General features: G+C 36.9%; 1 protein-coding gene across 1 annotated transcript; it reads right to left on the bottom strand.

Annotated features, from left to right (window-relative positions):
• Window positions 1-8,101: 8,101 nt before the first annotated feature.
• Window positions 8,102-19,322, bottom strand: LOC132266647 (uncharacterized). Its single transcript, XM_059767579.1, has 2 exons — window positions 18,541-19,322; window positions 8,102-8,391 (listed from the first exon to the last, which is right to left on the bottom strand). Exon 1 carries the CDS (start codon window positions 19,148-19,150, stop codon window positions 18,542-18,544), a length of 609 nt encoding a protein of 202 aa, XP_059623562.1. The 5' UTR covers window positions 19,151-19,322; the 3' UTR covers window positions 8,102-8,391; window position 18,541.
• Between the last annotated feature and the right edge of the window lie 304 nt (window positions 19,323-19,626).

The following is a 19,626-nucleotide window of genomic DNA, read 5'->3' as shown; positions in this document are numbered from 1 at the left end:
TTCACAAAATGCTAGCCCAAATGGTTCTTAAGCTATAAGTTATAATAAACATCTATCTTGAAACACATTCAAAAACAAAAGCAGAAGTTTCGTTTTTTGGCAAGTAAAACAAGCCACAAAAGTAGTCATCAGGCAGAGATTAAACTATAGTAGACCATCCACCAAACGCTTCTGATAAAAACATTTTACTTTTGCCTTTGTCTCCGGGACCTTCTCATCAATCTTCTCAGCCTCAGCCTTCATTGGAGTCAGCTCATTCTCTACTAAAAGGACTTTATCCTTTAAAGTTAGAATTTTCTCCTCTAAAGCTAGAATCTCCTCCTGTGAAGCTTGAATCTCCATCTTGAAGCTATCTAACTCTTCCTGCTTTTTCTCAATGACTTGGACTTTTCTTCTATGTGCCTCCTTTAGGATGGAATAGCCCCTGTCCAGCCTCTTGGCCTCAAAAACATCATCCAACCTCTGATGCAGCCATCCAAGTTCCATCTTTATAGTTTCCAGATCACGAACTTGATCAACCATGGATTTTAGGTCTACCAGTGTGATGCATTTGAAGTCTGTATCCTTTAATTTCTGCATGATGTCACAGATTATCTCCAGGAGAGATGAACGATATGTAAAAGAGCAATTTTTAGCAATATCTCCATGTTTCAAAAATATGGCTTTAAGGAGAGGTGCCCATTCCGGTTTCACCCTATACCCATCAACCGTGATCAAAGTAGAATAAAGAGAAGATCCAAACTCATTGAGATCACAAGAGTTGTAAGTTCTTCCTAGATGCTCTTCCCTTTGGTTATCATTGTTGGCACTACCTTCTGGTCTGCTTCGAACAATATTTGACGCTTCATTAGCCCCCCTTATTGGTCGATGGTTGTCATACACAACCTTATGGGGTGAAGAGAGAGCAGCAGCTGGTTCCATTTCTTCATCTTCCCCAGTTTGAGAGGCGATTTCTTTTGAAATTAAAATTTCCAACTCCAGTTCATCATTGTTTGTATTCGATTCTGAAATAGAATTGTATATATCATTCATTGCTTTTCTCTTCATTGCCAACCTAGGAGTGCCAGTGGAAGTCGTCTTTTCAAGTTGACTTGGAGACATCAAGGAGGCAGCTGGAGAAGTACGCACCTGGAGGGAGAATGCAAATACATAGACTAATTGATACACACACACACACATATGACGAATCTTAACCCATATAAGCTCCTTAAGATCCTACAACAAACTTGTTTCTACAAAATCGTTAGGCCCAAAATGAGGTGAATGAAAAGCAAGCATATAAATTGACAAAAATAAATAAATTCCTACAACGAACTTTTTCCTATAACATGATCTGGCCCAAGATGAGGAGAATGAAAAGCAAACAAAAATTGAAAATATATATATATATACACACACACACACATTGCTAATGTGCAACACCAATGGCATATTGGTATTATGTCAACTACAACAGCAAAATATGCCAAAGGAAAAGCAGGGCCGGCCCTGAGATTAAAAAAATCTCGAGAGGCCCTAGGCGGACTTTAAATGTGAGGCCTCTATACATAAGTGATATGCTTGCCCTAATTTTTTTTTTTTTTTTTAGGCCCTTTTTTGTTGCATTTGGTTAGACCTTTTTTTTTTTTTTTTTTTGGGTAGCCCATCATTCCTGAGGCCCTTTACTGCGGTTATAAACTTTTTTTTTGGTGGCCCAACATTCATGGCCTATAAATTTTGATTTGCTACATTTGGTTGAAATAATTTTTTTTTCTGGCCCATCATACATGGGCCTATAAATTTGGAGGCCCCTTATATTCTGAGGCCCTAGGCGACCGCCTTGGTCTCCTTGGGCCAGGGCCGGCCCTGAGGAAAAGACAGTTGGGCAATGTTTTTCTTTATACTTGGTGTCAAGGGCGTGGGCATGGGCGTGTCTTGAAGTATCCATTTCAGTATCCACATTTGCACGTCGATTTGGGTGAAACGGAATGGGTGAATATATGCCGTTGAAAGAGTACTACACAAACAATACGAATGAATAAGCTAGAACATATAACTGTAAAAGCTTCTATAGAAGAATGAAGGAATTTAGACTCGTTGAATTTCATAAGCAGTACAAGAAACAATGTAGAAGATAACCTTTTTCTTTGGAAGCATTATCTTATCACACATAGCAGGATCATACTCACACAACCACAAACACACGCATATGGACTAAAACCCTCTCTAGTACAAGGGAGCTATCTTAGTGCAAACTATTTCTCAAGATATTACACTCGCGTCAATATTCAAATTTTATTTTATTTTATGCAAAACATAAGTGTTTATTTATCGATACATAGTAGCATCTAATTCAATATGTCATAATATTTTACCTGAAAGCGTCCAAAGCCCCCTATCTCCTCTTTTTCAAATCGGATGCGGGCTTTGACAAGCTTGTCAGTCCAAAAACCAATAGATTGGACATCTCCCTTGGGAGACGGCCATTTTACATCAACTCGCATCAAATAAACGAACTACATGTCATTATAACAAACAAATCAAACACAAGTTAAATGAATTTAAAATTTCATAATATTAAAGACTCATACCTGTAGAAAAATAAGATTACACCTCATTTTACTGCCAGAAGAAGTCTTGATAGATTTCAGCAAATGATTGAGGACATACGAGCACCAGTTATAAGTCCTGATATTTTCCACCCTGTCGACAGCTTTGAGCAACTTTAAATAGGCCTTAGTTCGGCAGTTGGGGGAAAGTATGGCTCTGCACGTGAAAAGCACAAATGCTCGCTTGAACTCATCCCCAGCGTCGAGTTTCAAAAGCTTACCAGCTAAAGTAGTGATGTTTAGTCCTTTTTTTTTACTAAATCCTCCATCTTCTATCCACGACGCACGGCTAGGAATGCCTGTGGGCACTGGTAATTGAGTACAGGGTATCCCTAGTATGGACTCAATGTCAAGTGTAGAGATGGGAATAGATTTCTCATCACCAACTCTAAGCCTACGGGAGGTACAGTCAAATCCAGCAATGAGATGTTGGCAAAGATCACGGTTTAAATGGGAGCATTTCAACTCCAACAGATTTCCAAATCCAATCTCTTGAACTGCCTTCCTCTTCTTCTCGCTGAATTGGGATATGACTTCGATGAACGTAGACAGTTCAGACGGTGACGGACCCAGGAATTTTGTTGAGGGGAGGCGCTGTTGAAGAATAAAAAAATTGAATCATGAATGTGGCGGGCTGTAGAGAGTGAAAAAGAGATGATTATCTTTTAGATCCAAAAAAATCAATGGCGGCAAGAATGTGAAGTGTGGTATTTTTATCAATTGATAGAAGGTATTTTTAAAAATTTTACAAATTGAGAGGGGACATTTTCAAAATTTTAACAAAAAATATAAGTAATATTGCAAATAGAAAAACCAGGTGTCTGAGTGCAGATATATGAAAATGGTGGCATTCCTCCTTAACAATAACAAAATAAAAACTTACAATGTCAATGAATTAATGTAAGAGATTATAATAACAAAATTGAATGTTACTTGGTGGTATCTAATAACACATTACCTTTTGAGCCTTCCTGTAGATTTCCAATTCTTTCAAGTAGGCTGCCTCATAAGGCTCCTTCTCTTTGGCACTCATTTTTTTCCAGAGCTCGGAGGCCTCTCTGACTATATCTTGGTAAGGCTTGTCGACACCCTTTGATTTTTGTTCTTCTAAATAATCGTTCCTGATATCACACATAGCATTTGAAAACAAATTATTATATAAAATACTTAAAAGAGAAAAAGGAGAGAAATATATGAATGTTTACTTGAATCGAATGAAGCGTGGCGTAGGTCGCTTTAAAGATTTCTCTCCATACCAACTCAAATATGAAGGAGCACTGGACTGTCTCCGTTTTGGAACTCTTCCTCCTGCCATGGAAATTGATACTGCAACCTACAAAGCAATACTGGTCAGACAATCTAAGCAACAGTGGTACAAATTGGAAGTCAAACTAGTATGAAAACTAAATCATAAATGGTGAAAACTCAATCCAAAAGTGGTGCATGCTTAAATTGTAAATGGTGTTGTCTCAAAACTAAAAGTGGTTTTAAAGTTGAATTAGAAGTGTTGCAAACTCAAAATAGAAAACTAAAACTGTTCACAAACTCAAATTACAAATGGTATAATTTCAATCTCAAAGTGATGCAACTTGGAATCTCAAATTCAAAACACATTATGAAAAGGCATTTTCTGATGCATTCTTGGGATATATAAAAATGGTGGCATTCCTCCTCAACAATAACAAAATAAAAATTTACAATGTCAATGAATCAATGTACGAGATTATAATAACAAAATTGAATGTTACTTGGTGGTATCTAATAACACATTACCTTTTGAGCCTTCCTGTAGATTTCCAATTCTTTCAAGTAGGCTGCCTCATAAGGCTCCTTCTCTTTGGCACTCATTTTTTTCCAGAGCTCGGCAGCCTGTCTGACTATATCTTGGTAAGGCTTGTCGACACCCTTAGACTTTTGTTCTTCTAAATAATCGTTCCTGATATCATACATAGCATTTGAAAACAAATTATTATATAAAATAGGGTAAAGTGCAAAAAAAAAAAAAAAAAAAAAAACGTGAACTAAAAATTGCCCCCCTAAACTATTGATTTGTTGCAATTAAGGACAAACGCATCACAAAAGACTATTTTACCCTTTGTTATTAAATTTGTCATTTCTTATTAAATTGTTTTTTATTATATTTTCTTTTATTTTAATATTAATTATACCATTTACCTTAATTTTATAATTAGTATCAATTGATTATAAAAATGGAAAAATATAAATAAATTTGTAGCTGTCATTTTCTAAAATGATTAATTTATTATAATAAAATTTATTATACTCATTTTTTAAAAAAAAAAAATTAGTATAAAAAAATATCTTCTTTTTCAAACAATATTCATGAAAAATTAATAAATTACGTAAATAAAAAGATCTTCTTTTTAATGCAATATATTCAATAAAATTAAGAAATTACTTAAATTTTGTCAAAATTTTCTATTTAAGATTTTTATTTAAATAATTAATTTAAAAATTAAAGGCAAACTTATGCAAATTTAATGGAGAATATTTAGTCAAATTAGTATGAATTCTTTTTCATAATTTATTTTAACAAGAAAAATTAATAAATTACGTAAATAAAAAATATCTTCTTTTTAATGCAATATATTCATTAAAATTAAGAAATTACTTAAATTTTTTCAAAAATTTCTATTTAAGATTTTTATTTAAATAATTATTTTAAAAATTAAAGACAAACTTAAAAAATATCTACTTTTTAATACAATATATTCATGAAAATTAAGAAATTACTTAAATTTTTTCAAAATTTTCTATTTAAGATTTTTATTTAAATAATTAATTCTAAAAGGCAAATTTATGCAAATATAATGGAGAATATTTCATTAAATTAGTATGAATTTTTTTTCATAATTTATTTTAACAAGAAAAATATATGAAGTGTAATTCAATAAGAAAGATGTTATGGTCATCTATTGAAAAATAGGTAAGATAAAGGGACATTTAGTTGCAATAGTTTAAATAGTTTTTTTTTGTACAAAACATAATTTAGGAGGTTATTTACAAATTTAGACATAATTGAGGGTTTTTTTTTTGCACTTTGCCCTAGAAGATACTTAAAACAGAAAAAGGAGAGAATTATATGAATGTTTACTTGAATCCAATGAAGCTTGGCGTAGGTCGCTTTAAATATGAAGGAGCACTGGACCGTCTCCGTTTTGGTACTCTTCCTCCTGCCATGGAAATTGATCCTGCAACCTACAAAGCAATACTGGTCAGACATTCTAGGCAACAGTGGTACAAATTGGAAGTCAAACTAGGGAGAAAAAGAGGGATGAAATATGGGTGTGTGTGTGTTTAATTTGAAGGGACCCTCTTAATATCCAAGCATTTCTACTCCACCAGCTCATATTTTTCACTGAAAGAAAAACACACACAAACACACAGCCACAGAGACAGAGAGAGAGAGAGGAGGTCACCTGAGTAGATGAAACAAGCAGTAAAAGTTGGATGAACTTAAAATGTGAGAGACGATTGTTACCATAATAGGCTGCTAGTCCCGAACTCTAGTTTATAGCAAGTTGGTCGTTTGGTCCTCTATAAATTCATGACATTTGGCACTTCAGTTGCCTTCTAACCTATGAAGCACGGACACGAATACGAGATACGGGTACGATACGACACGGATACGACGATACGGTAAATTTTAAAAAAATAGGACACGGACACGACTTGGATACGCCTATAAAATTATATATATATATATATGTGTGTATATTCAAAATATAATTACTAAAATCTTGTACAGATAAATAAAACAATAACAAAAAATATAATCAATTTCAATAATTTCATCTCTGTTATAAGAAAAATATAGATAAGACAAAACAGAAAATAAATGAAAAATAAAATTGATCCAAATTTCAAACGAAGATGTGCAGAAGAGACATAACTATAATGAGCTAAATATGTATATGAATAAACATATATACTTTTAGTCTTTCACAAAGTTTTATTCATGTAACTTAAATATATATATATATATATATATATATATATATATATATCTTGTTCATGAAGAGAGATAATTGAAGAAGAGGAGAGACTGAGAGGGGTGAGAGAAAATACATTTTGTCTCACAGAAGTATCGGACCGTGTGTCCGAGCACGCGTGTCCAATAAAAAATAATATTTGGACACTTTACATATGTGTCGGACACGTGTCCGAACCTCGAATACGAGTGTCGGTGTCTGAAAAGTATTCAACACCGATACGGAGCCCGTGGGAGGAGTGGCCGTGTTTCATAGCTTCTAACATATTCATAAATATAAATGTATATACATATACTCCTATAATTATGTAATAGTTCAGAATTTTTAGAGTATCAAGTCTTCCAATCTTTTGATTTGACACAAAATTGCCTCAATTGAGAAATGGGCAGTCCCATTGATATTTGGTCAGACAGTTTGGTGCCTGGGTTATTTCAGTCTTTCTAACCTCGGGTCGCGGATGTTCATCAAAAGGTTTACGAGGTGGTTGATCCCCATTATGACTTCGTGTTACGGGGGTAAATTTTGTAACACTTCGACTAATGTAAAACTTAAAATAATAAAATGTTTTATTTTTTGAGTGTCAGTTATCGAAGACAACACTTAATTTTAAATTTTAAATAAAAAAAAAAAATTTAAACCAATTGTGCCTTTTGCAGTTTGGCGGCTTTGCAGAGTGGGCAATGATGGCCTCTATGTATAGGGTTTATTGATGCCAAATTTAGGTGTAGAAATATCAGTAAGTGCAACGAATGCTGGCCTCCACTTAACTGTTATTATTATTATTATTATTATTATATAAATTAACTTCAAAGATTGAATGAGTCAATTTTTTAAAGGAAAAGTTCAAATGTGGTGGTGTAATTTGTTAATTAAAGGAGATGATAGAGAGGAATTTCTATATTTTAGCTGAGAATTCAAATCAAGGAATGTAGTTGTAATATTAGAGGGGATTGAAAAAAATGCGAAAGTTATGAATCATGACACCTAGTGATGGAAGTTGCAACGAGTTTTTTCTGTAACACAACATTTGCTCTTAGTTCCTCATGAAATCATATATGAAATTTGCCACATTCTGCTTTTTATGTTCAGCAATGTTCATCACAACATTAATATATATATATATACATAATTCATTTTATATTTAACCATCACATAAACTTTCTGAAATATAAACATTAAGCAACGCTGATGCCAAAAACCAAGTCTGAAAGACCATGATGACAAAACTAAAATGCAATGGAAAATACAGATTCATGTAAATAAACTTCTAAATGGAGTAACAATCTTTTTGGTCATATGTGATTGTGAAGCTCCACATACACTTGATCAAATGACATTCCAGAACCTGATGCAGGTCATGTCAGATAAACTCACTCTCTCCCATACACCTCTAAACCCACCTTCTAGGGCATCATTTCAAGGCATACTAGTCAACAAAAAAAAAAAAGTAAGTGCATGGTTATTTCAAGTTGAGAAGTCAGATATAGGAACAAATGAAAGTAAGGTAAAAACCACGATTCTGAAATCTTTCATAAATTTGACTTTATCATCAAAATCCGGTTCCACAACAGAAGGGTGGCACATGAATATCGCTCAAGCTCGGATGACCATCTTCTAAATTAATGGAACATATTTTCAACAAAAATATTCTGCAGCATCAAAAAACCTACAGCAAACTTCATTGCTCGCCATTAGTAATTCCAACATTATACATGCTCTTGTTTAATAATCCACGTGCCCCAACTCTGCGCTCTGTCCCGTATTGTCCTTCGGTCCTTCCCACTAAGAATCTGAATCAAATACAAAAACTAAAGATCATTACATGCACCTACCGAAAATACTGATATTGCTTAACAATATATCAACATAAGATGGTAAAATAAAAAACTAGTAGCAAACTTCAGAAATTTCCTTTTGAATTCATACACTAGTCATGTACATAATTTCATACAATAGCACAGAGGAAGATGCACATTCTAAACAACCCTGTCTTACTGCAAGAGAAGATTCGAGAACCAAGAAGACCCAAATCACAAACTCTCCAAAATCAATCACATTTCAGGGGAAAAAAGATATTAACATCCATAACCAATATAGTGAGCATGATTAATAAATCAAACATAAGATAAATTCAACTACCACTTAATATTCCAGTCCTGCATTCTCGGTACTCAGTATATATCACATACTTGTAATCAGGGACGGGCCTATGTGCAAGTGAGGGGGGGCAATTGCCCCCCTGATTTTTTTAATATTTTTTTTACTAATATAGCATGCTATTTTTTTCCTTTTTTCAATATATACCCATAAAATATTGCTAATGCCCCCACTGAAATTATTACAAAACTTCAGTTTTGCCCCCCCCCCCCCCCCCCCCCCCCCCTACCTAAAGTTCTGGGTCCGCCCCTGCTTGTAATATGTGCCATTCTCCATGGAACCTTTGACTAACCAAAGCATATAAGTATTAGTAGTACTAGATATTTACTCTAGATGTGAGCTTCTACAATTCAAACCAGTTAGGGGCAATAAAACTAGCAGAGCATTTCCAGCCAGCAACTAGGAAGCACAAACACTCCGTCAAAGGTGCCATGGTGGTGCCGGACAAGGACACAACAGAGACAGGACCAGACGTGTCCGACACGGCTAGAAGTGTCCAGAATTTTTAATGACTATTTTTTAGAGGGACATGGCAAGAACACAGCCCGCATACGGTAAGGACAAGGCTGGATGCAAGGACACTGCTGGGTCAATTTGTAAATATTTTTTAAAAAACCTTGGGGCTCAGCTCGAATTTTCAAACTTAACAGGGTAAAATGAAAAATTATGCTTATTAGTCCAACAAACATCTCATATCTTCGGTTTTGCCTGAAGCTTTGTTCTCACTTCTCATATCAAATTGTAAGCCAAATTAATTATAGAGAAAACGAGAAGAAGAAAAAGAAGAAAAATAGAAGATTAGAAGAAAAAGTGGAGACACCGAGACATCCCCTAGAATGTGTATGGTATTATTGAGAAATTGAAAAAAAAAAAAAAAGTGGTGACATCCCCTAGAACGTGTAAAAAAACAAATAAATTTTTTTTCAATAATAATATATTTTTTATTTTTTTACTTTTTTGACGTATCCTTGTGTCCGGGTCCTACTTTCTTGAGATTTTCTGTATCATCGTGTCCGTATAGTGGCATAACTGTGTCCGTGCTTCCTAGGTCAGCAGATACAGCAGAAAAGCTTAGAATGTAAATCCATCATATGTCGGTGAAGAGATAAACACTGTTTCAATTACTAATATCACTTTAAAAAAACTTGAAATGAATAAGATTAATCACTGTGATAATTGGTATGTACATTATAGCAATACACGAATGCATGATTTCTCAATATAGAGACTAGAGTATCAGAATTATTATAAAATTTGAATACTTTGTTCCTCTACTAGCTGTACTATTTTGTTCTCAACAGTGCCCAGTATAATAATAACTTTGATAAACAATGAACCACCCATCACATCCATTTCTTACTTTCCTAGAAGAATATCCACGGCCTTCCTCTTATCCTTGACACCCTTCTTAACACCAATGCAGCATTAAGACAAAGAACCACAAACCTTTAGAAGATGAAGGTTGGCAGAGCATGTGGCACTCATCGCCTTTAATTTTTTCCCTTTTTTTTCATTGAATATGTGCTGAAGATGAGAGTTGGGTTTAGATGGGTAAAAAAGATAATCTTTTCCTCCACCAGCAAGACAATTAAGATCCAACGTTTCTATCTAGATTTGCGTTCTCCACACACTTAACTACAGAACTCCCCACCCCCCCCCCCCCCCCCCCCCCCCAACTTTTCTAAACATAACAGCTACCATAACCACAGCTGCCTGCAGCAGCTCTTAATAAATTAGCAATTCGATGCTCCCATGGCATTTACCCTTTTTATTCATAAAACTCCAATGTTGTCTTATGTGTTTTAAGGCTTTTATTTTAATAGTGTCCACCTAAAAGCATACTTCTTCCATCCCAATGTAGTCTTCCATTCTTTTGAAGTTTTCATTCTGCTATATCTAATTAATTTTGCATTTTCCCCTTGGAATTTCATTAATCCACTTATTAGATTTTAAGTTGTTTGTATTGTAAAAGACAAGTAGTTAAGAACTATATTTTATCTAGCAAATGCAATGCAAAACTACAAGGCATGGCATAGCATAATGAATGGTGACTGTACAATTGAAACACCAGACATATCTTTAATAGTACCTACACAACTGATGAAGGATTTTGGCTAGTTGAGGACCTAGCACAGAATCTAGTAGTTTTCTCTTGTTTACCTTGCAATCTGTTCAGATATGAATTAAAGATTACCTCCAAATTTTCATTGGAGAGCTGAAATTACGAACATTGCAAGAATAGGGGTACTACTTTTAATATGTCTTGGAAGTTGGACTAGAAGCGATTATCTGTAAAACTGTTCTAATTTCACAAGAGCCAAGCTAAGAGCATAACGTGAAGTGAAAACGCCACATACAAGGCGTATTAAATTTAGAGTGTCACACAGCCCTTTCTAAGTTATTTGAATCTTCGAAACTACTACAGTAGGATGTTCCCTGAGATACTTTAGTTTGATAATCCCTCTTTTATAGGAAACTCGTAACTTGAATGTTTTAGGAGCAATAATGCAATTGATGGAAAATAAGTAGCCAAAAAACTCATGATCAGTTTTCTGTTGATCGTCAATTTAATGTAAAAACATATACTGATGTTAGAGGGGTCAATTATTGGGAAATAATATTGGTATTGTCATAACGGCCTAGATATACAAAGTATAAGTGATTCCACAAACAACCATATCATATACTACTAGAAGTGGAATAATTCACCAATCACATATTGCAACGTAGCCACTAAATATGTTGGAACCCACCAGTTAAATTCCCTATTTAACAAATCGTGTAATCAATCAGCATTCTTTGATAATTTCATCCAGTCATCCATTTAGGATTTTGTAGGGGTTTCCCATCAAAAGTGTTATTCTTAAGGGAAATTTGTCATCTCTACCTCCATGCATTCATGATAATTGGTTATTTGTCATATCTCCCTCCATGCATTCATGATATTTGGTTAACTCTCCACATCCTGAAATTTTATGTCTTCAGTGTATCAAAGACGGTGTAAGTTGTGTCAGGTACAACTAAAGGAATTTCCACTCCCTACACAAATAGACAAAATCTTTTGGTTTTATTCACTTCATGGAACTAAAGATTCTATCCAAATCAAGTAAACACCCATGGATATATAACCACTGCAAAAATTGATCAAAAGTGGAAAGAAAAAAAAAAATGGTTTGGAAAATAATCACACTCCCCCACAAATGCCCACTGTAGGGCTCGAATCCCTCACCTCCCCTTTGAGGGAATAGAGGCTATACTAGTTGGGCTCATGGCCCACCAGTCTGATGTAGAACTGATTGTTGAAGCCTTTATGGCCCGTTTGGACCGCTAGGGGGCCAAACGGGTATATTGACGGATTTTCTGGACTGATCCCGAAGTGAACCCGGAAAGAGCCCAGATTTATCAGAAACGGCCCAACTCGCATATATCGGCAGCTTCGCTGCCGAGGTAAGGCGTCTTTTGGCCAAATTCAATCGTTTAGGGCTCGAGAATGATGTTTTCTTATTTTTGAATATTTCGGGATTTTCGTTAGAAGACTAAACGGATTCGATTTGCTTTCTTGTTTGGTATTTAGTAGTTTTTAGTAATTAGGTTTCTTTCCTTATTTTTTAAGAATATTCAGAGCAAGTTTGTTTTTTAGCAATTTCCTTGCGCTGCTAGTTTTCTTACGTTTTTAGGATTTCCTTTATGTAGTTTCCTTGCGCTACTAGTTTCCTTACATTTTTAGGATTTCCTTTATGCTAGTAAGGTTTTTACTTATAAATACATGTACTGTAGAACAAATCATTCATTCAATTATTAAATCATTCATTCAATTATTAAATATATTATTAGATTCCTCTGTGAATTTTCTTCTAGTTTGTGGATTCAAACTACACCACTTTGTAGATTAAAGGTAACCTGTTCCTTGTGAACAAATTTATCGCTTCCGTTTACATTAGTTGGTATCAGAGCCTTGTCTTTTCCTGGTCTGATGGCAGATGAACGTGGTGATGGCAACCTCGCTGCCGACGAAGATCGACGGAGAGAGGCTCTTTTGAGGGTTGAATTCCAGGACTTTCGACAAACAACCTAACAGGCGTTGCAAGAAATTCAAGCAACCCTCGCTGGGCTCATGTTAGGTCCAAATCAAAATCGTGATTACAACAGAGGGCAAAACATTGACGAAGATCGCGCTCGTCCTTTTTGGAATCGAAACCCCATCCCGCCGCCTAGGCAGCCAACCTACAAGGAAGACTTTAGTGATGATGACTACACTGAAGAGGTGCTTAGAGAAAATAGAGGGGTTGGAAGATATCGGGATCAAAGAGATCGTGATTCTAGGGAGTTTCGTATGAAGATGGATCTCTCCAGTTTTAACGGTAATCTTAATATTGAAGATATCTTGGATTGGTTGGCAGAAGTTGAGAGATTCTTTGATTATATGCATATCCAAGAAGATAAAAAGGTAAAACTAGTGGCATATAGACTCAAGGGAGGAGCTTCTGTGTGGTGGGAACAACTTCAGGTTGCTCGCGCACGGCAAGGGAAGACACCAGTACGCTCTTGGCAGAAGATAATAAGGGAAAAATTCCTGCCACCAAATTATGAGCAGACTCTATTCCACAAGTATCAGGATTACAAACAGGGAAGTCGAACGGTTCAGGCCTATACAGAGGAATTCAATCGGTTAACGTCTCGAAACGACCTAAGGGAACTGAGATGCAGCGAGTTGCTCGTAATCTAAATGGTCTGCAATTGCTCGTTATCTAAATGGTCTGCGATATGCCATTAATGATAGGGTATCAACACAGATAATTTACACTTTACAAGAAGCCACGAATGCAGCAACCAGGGCAGAGGCCTTTTTGGAAAAATCAAAAACACCGGCTGGCTCCAAAAATTACTTTGATTCGATGCGTTCAGTGACGAACCCCCCATGTATTCTCAACCTTCCATTCCAGCAATACCTGATTTGGCTAGCACCAGTACTTAGCCAAAGAAGACCGGAACAGCCCCCATGGCACATCCGGATACATCCAAAAATAAACCCTACAGTTGACCAAACCCTATTAAGTGTTATCGATGTGGGCAACCAGGACATTGATCTAATGAATGTCCCCAAAGGCGCTCAGTCAACTTAATAGAACCTGGGGGCGAGGAGGATCAAGATAGAGAAGATGACAAAGGGTTTCCTTTATACGATGAGGAAGAGGTGATCGGAGAAGATGAGGGGGATCTACTCTCCCATTCTCTAGTTGTGCGAAGGCTGTTACTTGCCCCGAAAACGGAAGAGCATCCACAGAGGCACAATATATTTCAGACACGATGCACTATCAATAAGAAAGTCTGTGATGTTATTATTGATGGTGGCAGCAGCAAGAATATTGTGTCAAGGGCGATGGTCCAAAAGTTAGGGCTGAAAACAGAGAAGCATTCGAGTCCCCACAAAATTGGTTGGATTAAAAAAGGGGCAGAAACAAGGGTTACAGATATCTGCCGGGTTTCCTTTTCTATTGGTAATAAATATATTGATGAGGCGTTGTGCGATGTTGTTGATATAGATGCTTGTCACTTGATTCTGGGCAGACCATGGCAGTTTGACGTCAACGCCACTCATAAGGGCAAAGATAATGTTTACATGTTTGATAAAGAAAGGGTGCTGGGTCCTATGACCGAAGGGGATTTTTCCAAGGTTTTACAAGCCAAGGGAAAGTCAGTTCTTTTAATTGGCAGTGAGCAACAGTTTTTGGAGGAGGCCAAGGAGTCCCGACAGTTCTTGGCTCTAGTGGTTGGAGAAGAGATGTCTGATAATCCTTCTGCAATTCCAACAGTGATACAACCCATGCTTGAAGAGTTTCGAGAGATTATTCCAGACGAGTTGCCTAGTGGTCTACCTCCTATGCAAGATATTCAGCACATAGATCTTGTGCCTGGGGCTAGTCTGCCGCATTTACCACACTATCGCATGAGTCCAAAGGAGTGCCAGATTCTGCAGGACCAAGTTACGGAGTTGGTTCAGAAGGGTATGGTGAGAGTATGAGTCCGTGTGCTGTTCCAGCTTTGTTAGTACCAAAGAAGGATGGTAATTGGTGTATGTATATCGATAGCAGAGCCATCAACAAGATCACCATCAAGTACAGATTTCCTATTCCACGGTTAGATGATATGTTGGATATGCTGGCTGGTTCAAAACTCTTTTCAAAAATTGATTTGAGAAGCGGCTACCACCAAATTCGTATTAGACCAGGGGGCGAATGGAAGACTGCTTTCAAGACTAAAGAGGGTCTTTTGGATTGTCTAATGCTCCAAGCACTTTTATGAGGCTTATGAATCAAGTGTTGAAACATTTTATTGGCAGATTCGTTGTTGTCTATTTTGATGATATCCTAATTTATAGTTAGTCAGATACGGAGCATCAATCGCACTTGAGGGAGGTACTGACAGTTTTGTAGGCAAACAAGTTGTACATCAATCTGAAAAAGTGCACTTTTATAACCAACAATTTATTGTTTCTGGGTTTTGTGGCGAGTGCTAAAGGCATTCGGGTTGATAAGGAAAAAGTTAAGAGCAATTCGAGAATGGCCCACGCCAAAAACAGTAGGCGATGTGCACAGTTTTCATGGTTTAGCAATGTTTCATAGGAGATTCATAAAAAATTTCAACAATATTGTTGCTCCTATTACAGAATGCATGAAGAAGGGAAAATTTAAATGGGGGTGAAGAGGCAGAACAGAGCTTTGCGCTGATCAAAGAAAAACTGTCCAATACACCTATTCTAGCATTGCCAAGTTTTGAGAAATTGTTTGAGGTTGAGTGTGATGCCTCAGCTGTTAGAGTTGGTGCTGTTCTTTCCCAAGAGGGCAGACCAGTTGCATTCCATAGTGAGAAGCTTAGTGATGCAAGGAAAAAGTGAGCTACCTATGAGCTTGAGTTCTATTCGGTGGTACATGCATTGAAGGTTTGGGAACATTATCTGGTGCAGAGAGAGTTCGTTATTTACACTGATCATCAGGCTTTGAAGTTCATCAACAGCCAGAATAATATTAACAGGATGCATGCTAGATGGGTTTCTTTCCTACAGCGATTTACCTTTTCCTTAAGGCATAAGTTAGGCCAGCAGAACAGAGTTGCTGATGCACTTAGCCGAAGAGCAGCACTCCTAGTGACATTGCGAGCTGAAGTTGTGAGTTTTGACTGTTTGAAGGAGTTGTATGGGGAAGATGATAACTTCAAGGAATTTTGGGCTAAGTGCCAGACTGGACAAGTTGCTAAGAGTATGCACATACATGAGGGATTTCTTTTTTGTGGTAATCAGTTTTGTGTTCCGAAGAGTTCCCTTCGCGAGCAGATTATTCATGAATTAAACGGTGGCGGTCTAGGTGGACATCTTGGTCGAGATAAGGCCATAGCTTTGGTCGAAGAGCGATATTATTGGCCACAACTCAAGAGAGATGTTGGCAACCATGTGTGGCGGTGTCCAATCTGTCAATCTGCTAAAGGTCAATCTCAAAACACTGGTCTTTATATCCTTCTACCTACACCAAATTGTCCTTGGGAAGATTTGTCTATGGACTTTATCCTAGGACTTCCACGCACTCAACGAGGGGCAGATTCAGTTTTTGTAGTTGTTGATCGTTATTATAAGATGGCTCATTTCATATCTTGCAAGAAGACTTCTAATGCTACACATGTTGCAAATCTGTTTTTTAAAGAAGTTGTTCGTCTTCATGGCGTTCCTAAGTCCATCACTTCTGATAGGGACACCAAATTTATATCCCATTTTTGGAGGACTTTATGGAGGCATTTTGATACATCTTTGAATTTCAGTAGCAATAGTCATCCGCAATTTGATGGTCAAACAGAGGTGGTCAATCAAACTTTGGGCAATCTGATTCGTTGTATTTCTGGTGAGAAACCAAAACAGTGGGATCTTGCGTTGTCATAGGCAGAAGTAGCATATAACAGCATGGTCAATCGGTCAACAGGCAAGTCGCCTTTCGCTATTGTTTACTATCATCCGCCAAAGCATGCATTGGATTTGGCCCCACTTCCGAAGTTGCCTGGAAAGAGTGTTGTTGCAGAACACATGGCAGATTGCATCTAAGCCATTCAGGATGAGGTTCGAATGTATCTTGAACAAGCCAATGCGAAATAAAAGGAAGCAGCAGACAAGAAGAGGCGGAAGAAAGTATTTCAAGAAGGAGATTTAGTTATGGTGTTTCTACGCAAGAAGAGGTTTCTTGTTGGTACCTACAACAAATTGAAGAACAAGAAATATGGGCAGATTTTCAGTCCTCTGCTCTACCAGCTAAGCTATCCCGACCATTCCTGATGCATCATCCTCATTTTACTAGATTTAGTTATGGTGTTTCTACGCAAGGAGAGGTTTCCTATTGGTACCTACAACAAATTGAAGAACAAGAAATATGGGCCTTATCAGATTCTGAAGAAGATTAATGATAATGCTTATGTTGTTGAGCTTCCCGAAGACATGACTATTTCTCCTACATTTAATGTTGCAGATCTATTTGAGTATTTTCCACCAGATGAGACGCGCTCTTTTAGTCTTAACTCGAGGACGAGTTCTTATCAAGCAGGGGAGACTGATGTAGAATTGATTGCTGAAGCCTTTATGGCCCGTTTGGACCGCCAAGGGGCCAAACGGACATATTGACGGATTTTCTGGACTGATCCCTAAGTGAACCCGGAAAGAGCCCAGATTTATCAGAAAGGGCCCAACTCGCATATATTGGTAGCTTCGCTGCCAAGGTAGGGCGTCTTTTGGCCAAATTCAATCGTTTAAGGCTTGAGAATGGCGTTTTCTCATTTTTGAATATTTCGGAATTTTCGTTAGAAGACTAAACGGATTCAATTTGCTTTCTTGTTTGGTATTTAGTAATTAAGTTTCTTTCCTTATTTTTTAAGAATATTCAGAGCAAGTTTGTTTTTGAGCAGTTTTCTTGCGCTGCTAGTTTTCTTACGCTTTTAGGATTTCCTTTATGCAGTTTCCTTGCACTGCTAGTTTCCTTACGTTTTTAGGATTTCCTTTATGCTGTTAGGGTTTTTATTTATAAATACATGTATTGCAGAGCAGATCATTCATTCAATTATTAAATATATTATCAAATTCCTCTGTAAATTTTCTACTAGTTTGTGGATTCAAACTACACCACCTTGTGGATTCAAGATAACCGTTCCTCGTAAACAAATTTATCGCTTCCGATTACGTCACAGTCAAAAGTGGAAATTGTGATAGAAGACTAAAAACAGAAATACTGCATAAGCTTTTGTGAAATCCAAATTTAGTGAGAAATAAATGTCATTTGAAGCAATCTGTTAAGATAATTTTTTGCTCCTGGAGCCAAGTTCCTACAGAGAGATACACATAACATTTTAAAGTATCCCTTCCCCTTGCAATTAAGAAAGACCTTTAGACTTCAGAATTGAAACTGGTGGCGCCCTTTTACTCCAGGCAGTGATAACAATTTAAGAACAACCAAATGTGTCTGAGCACAGAGCTGTTAGATCATCGATCAGGTTTACCACAAAATACACCGAAAACACAAAGAAAATAAGAGAACAACAAATTATGACCTGCCAACTAAAATTTTGCACACCACACATGCAAATTTGTTGCGATCAAACATAACACTGTAATCAAATTAGCAGATTCAAGTGTTCATCATAAGCTCATATCAAAGAACATCACAGCTTCCACAACATCATATGACAGCGGATTCAAATTCATCGCATTCAACAAACACAAACTAAATTCACAAAGATAGAGTAATTGCATTTACCTCACTCCATCGTCACTTTTGCACCAATCTCCTTCATCTTTTCAATAATCTTCTCTGCTTCTTCCTTCGTCACCCCCTTCTTCAAAAGGGTTGGCGCCTTCTCCACTAAATCTTTCGCTTCCTTCAACCCCAAATCAGTACACGCCCTCACTTCCTTAATAATCTTGATCTTTGACCCCGCATCATACCCTCCTTCGAGCTTCAAATCGAAAGCCGTCTTCTCCACCTTCTTCTCCTCCTCCTTCGCCGCTCCACCGCCCTTCCCCCCACCCTGCACACCGAACCCCATCCCCGGCATCATCACCGCCATCACCGGCATCTCATTTATGCCCAATTTCTTCCTCAAAACCTCCGTCAAATCGGACGCTTCAAGCAAAGTGAGCCCGGAGATCTCATCAACAATCGCCGAAACCCTCTCCGACGGAGCTGGTTTCGATTCCTGGGCAGACGATGTGTATTCCCGAGTAAAATTAGGGTTTACAGTGATGTGTATAGAAGATGTTGAGAAGAGTATAGTTTTGGGTTGCGTTAACCCCTGAAATCTAGGGTTTTGATAAGTGCTTCTGCAATGGCGTAATAGAGAATGAGAAAAGATTCGAGAGTAGCACATGTTGGGAGCTCAATTTGGTATATATAAAACCCTAAATAGCATGCACAAGCATAGTGTTGGATGGAGAATTTGAAATGCTACGAACTCATTTCTCGTGTTTGAGAGCTTCGAAGAACCACTGTATGACTACTGCGCATTCAGGTAATTCACTGCAGAGGGTTTATAGACGCAAATTATTGTCCGCGGTCCACTAAATTTTGGGTCACTTGTGATTTAATTTAGTATTTATTTTATTTTTAAGAAAAACAGAAAAAAAAATAAACAAGTGCCGTGTAGAGTCTTAACACGAATTGTCATCCTATTCGTAACATTTTTACGAAATTATGGAAGTGATAGAAAGATTATTTTATTATTATTTTGTCCTTTATCAAAAATTTAATGTTGAATTTTTAGTGTTGAAATTTAAAGAAAGAAACCTTAATAGACAATAAGTCTCCTCCAATTAAGTCGCTTAAGTCTACTTTTGTTTTTTTAAA

The sequence above is a fragment of the Cornus florida genome, unplaced genomic scaffold (genome assembly GCF_030987335.1).
Source record: "Cornus florida cultivar Cherokee Brave unplaced genomic scaffold, ASM3098733v1 CherokeeBrave_3.0.0_Hap2_Chr07, whole genome shotgun sequence".
Taxonomy (NCBI): Eukaryota; Viridiplantae; Streptophyta; class Magnoliopsida; order Cornales; family Cornaceae; genus Cornus; species Cornus florida.
The sequence above is the reverse complement of the archived record's forward strand: the minus strand, read 5'-3'. Positions and strand labels throughout refer to the sequence as shown.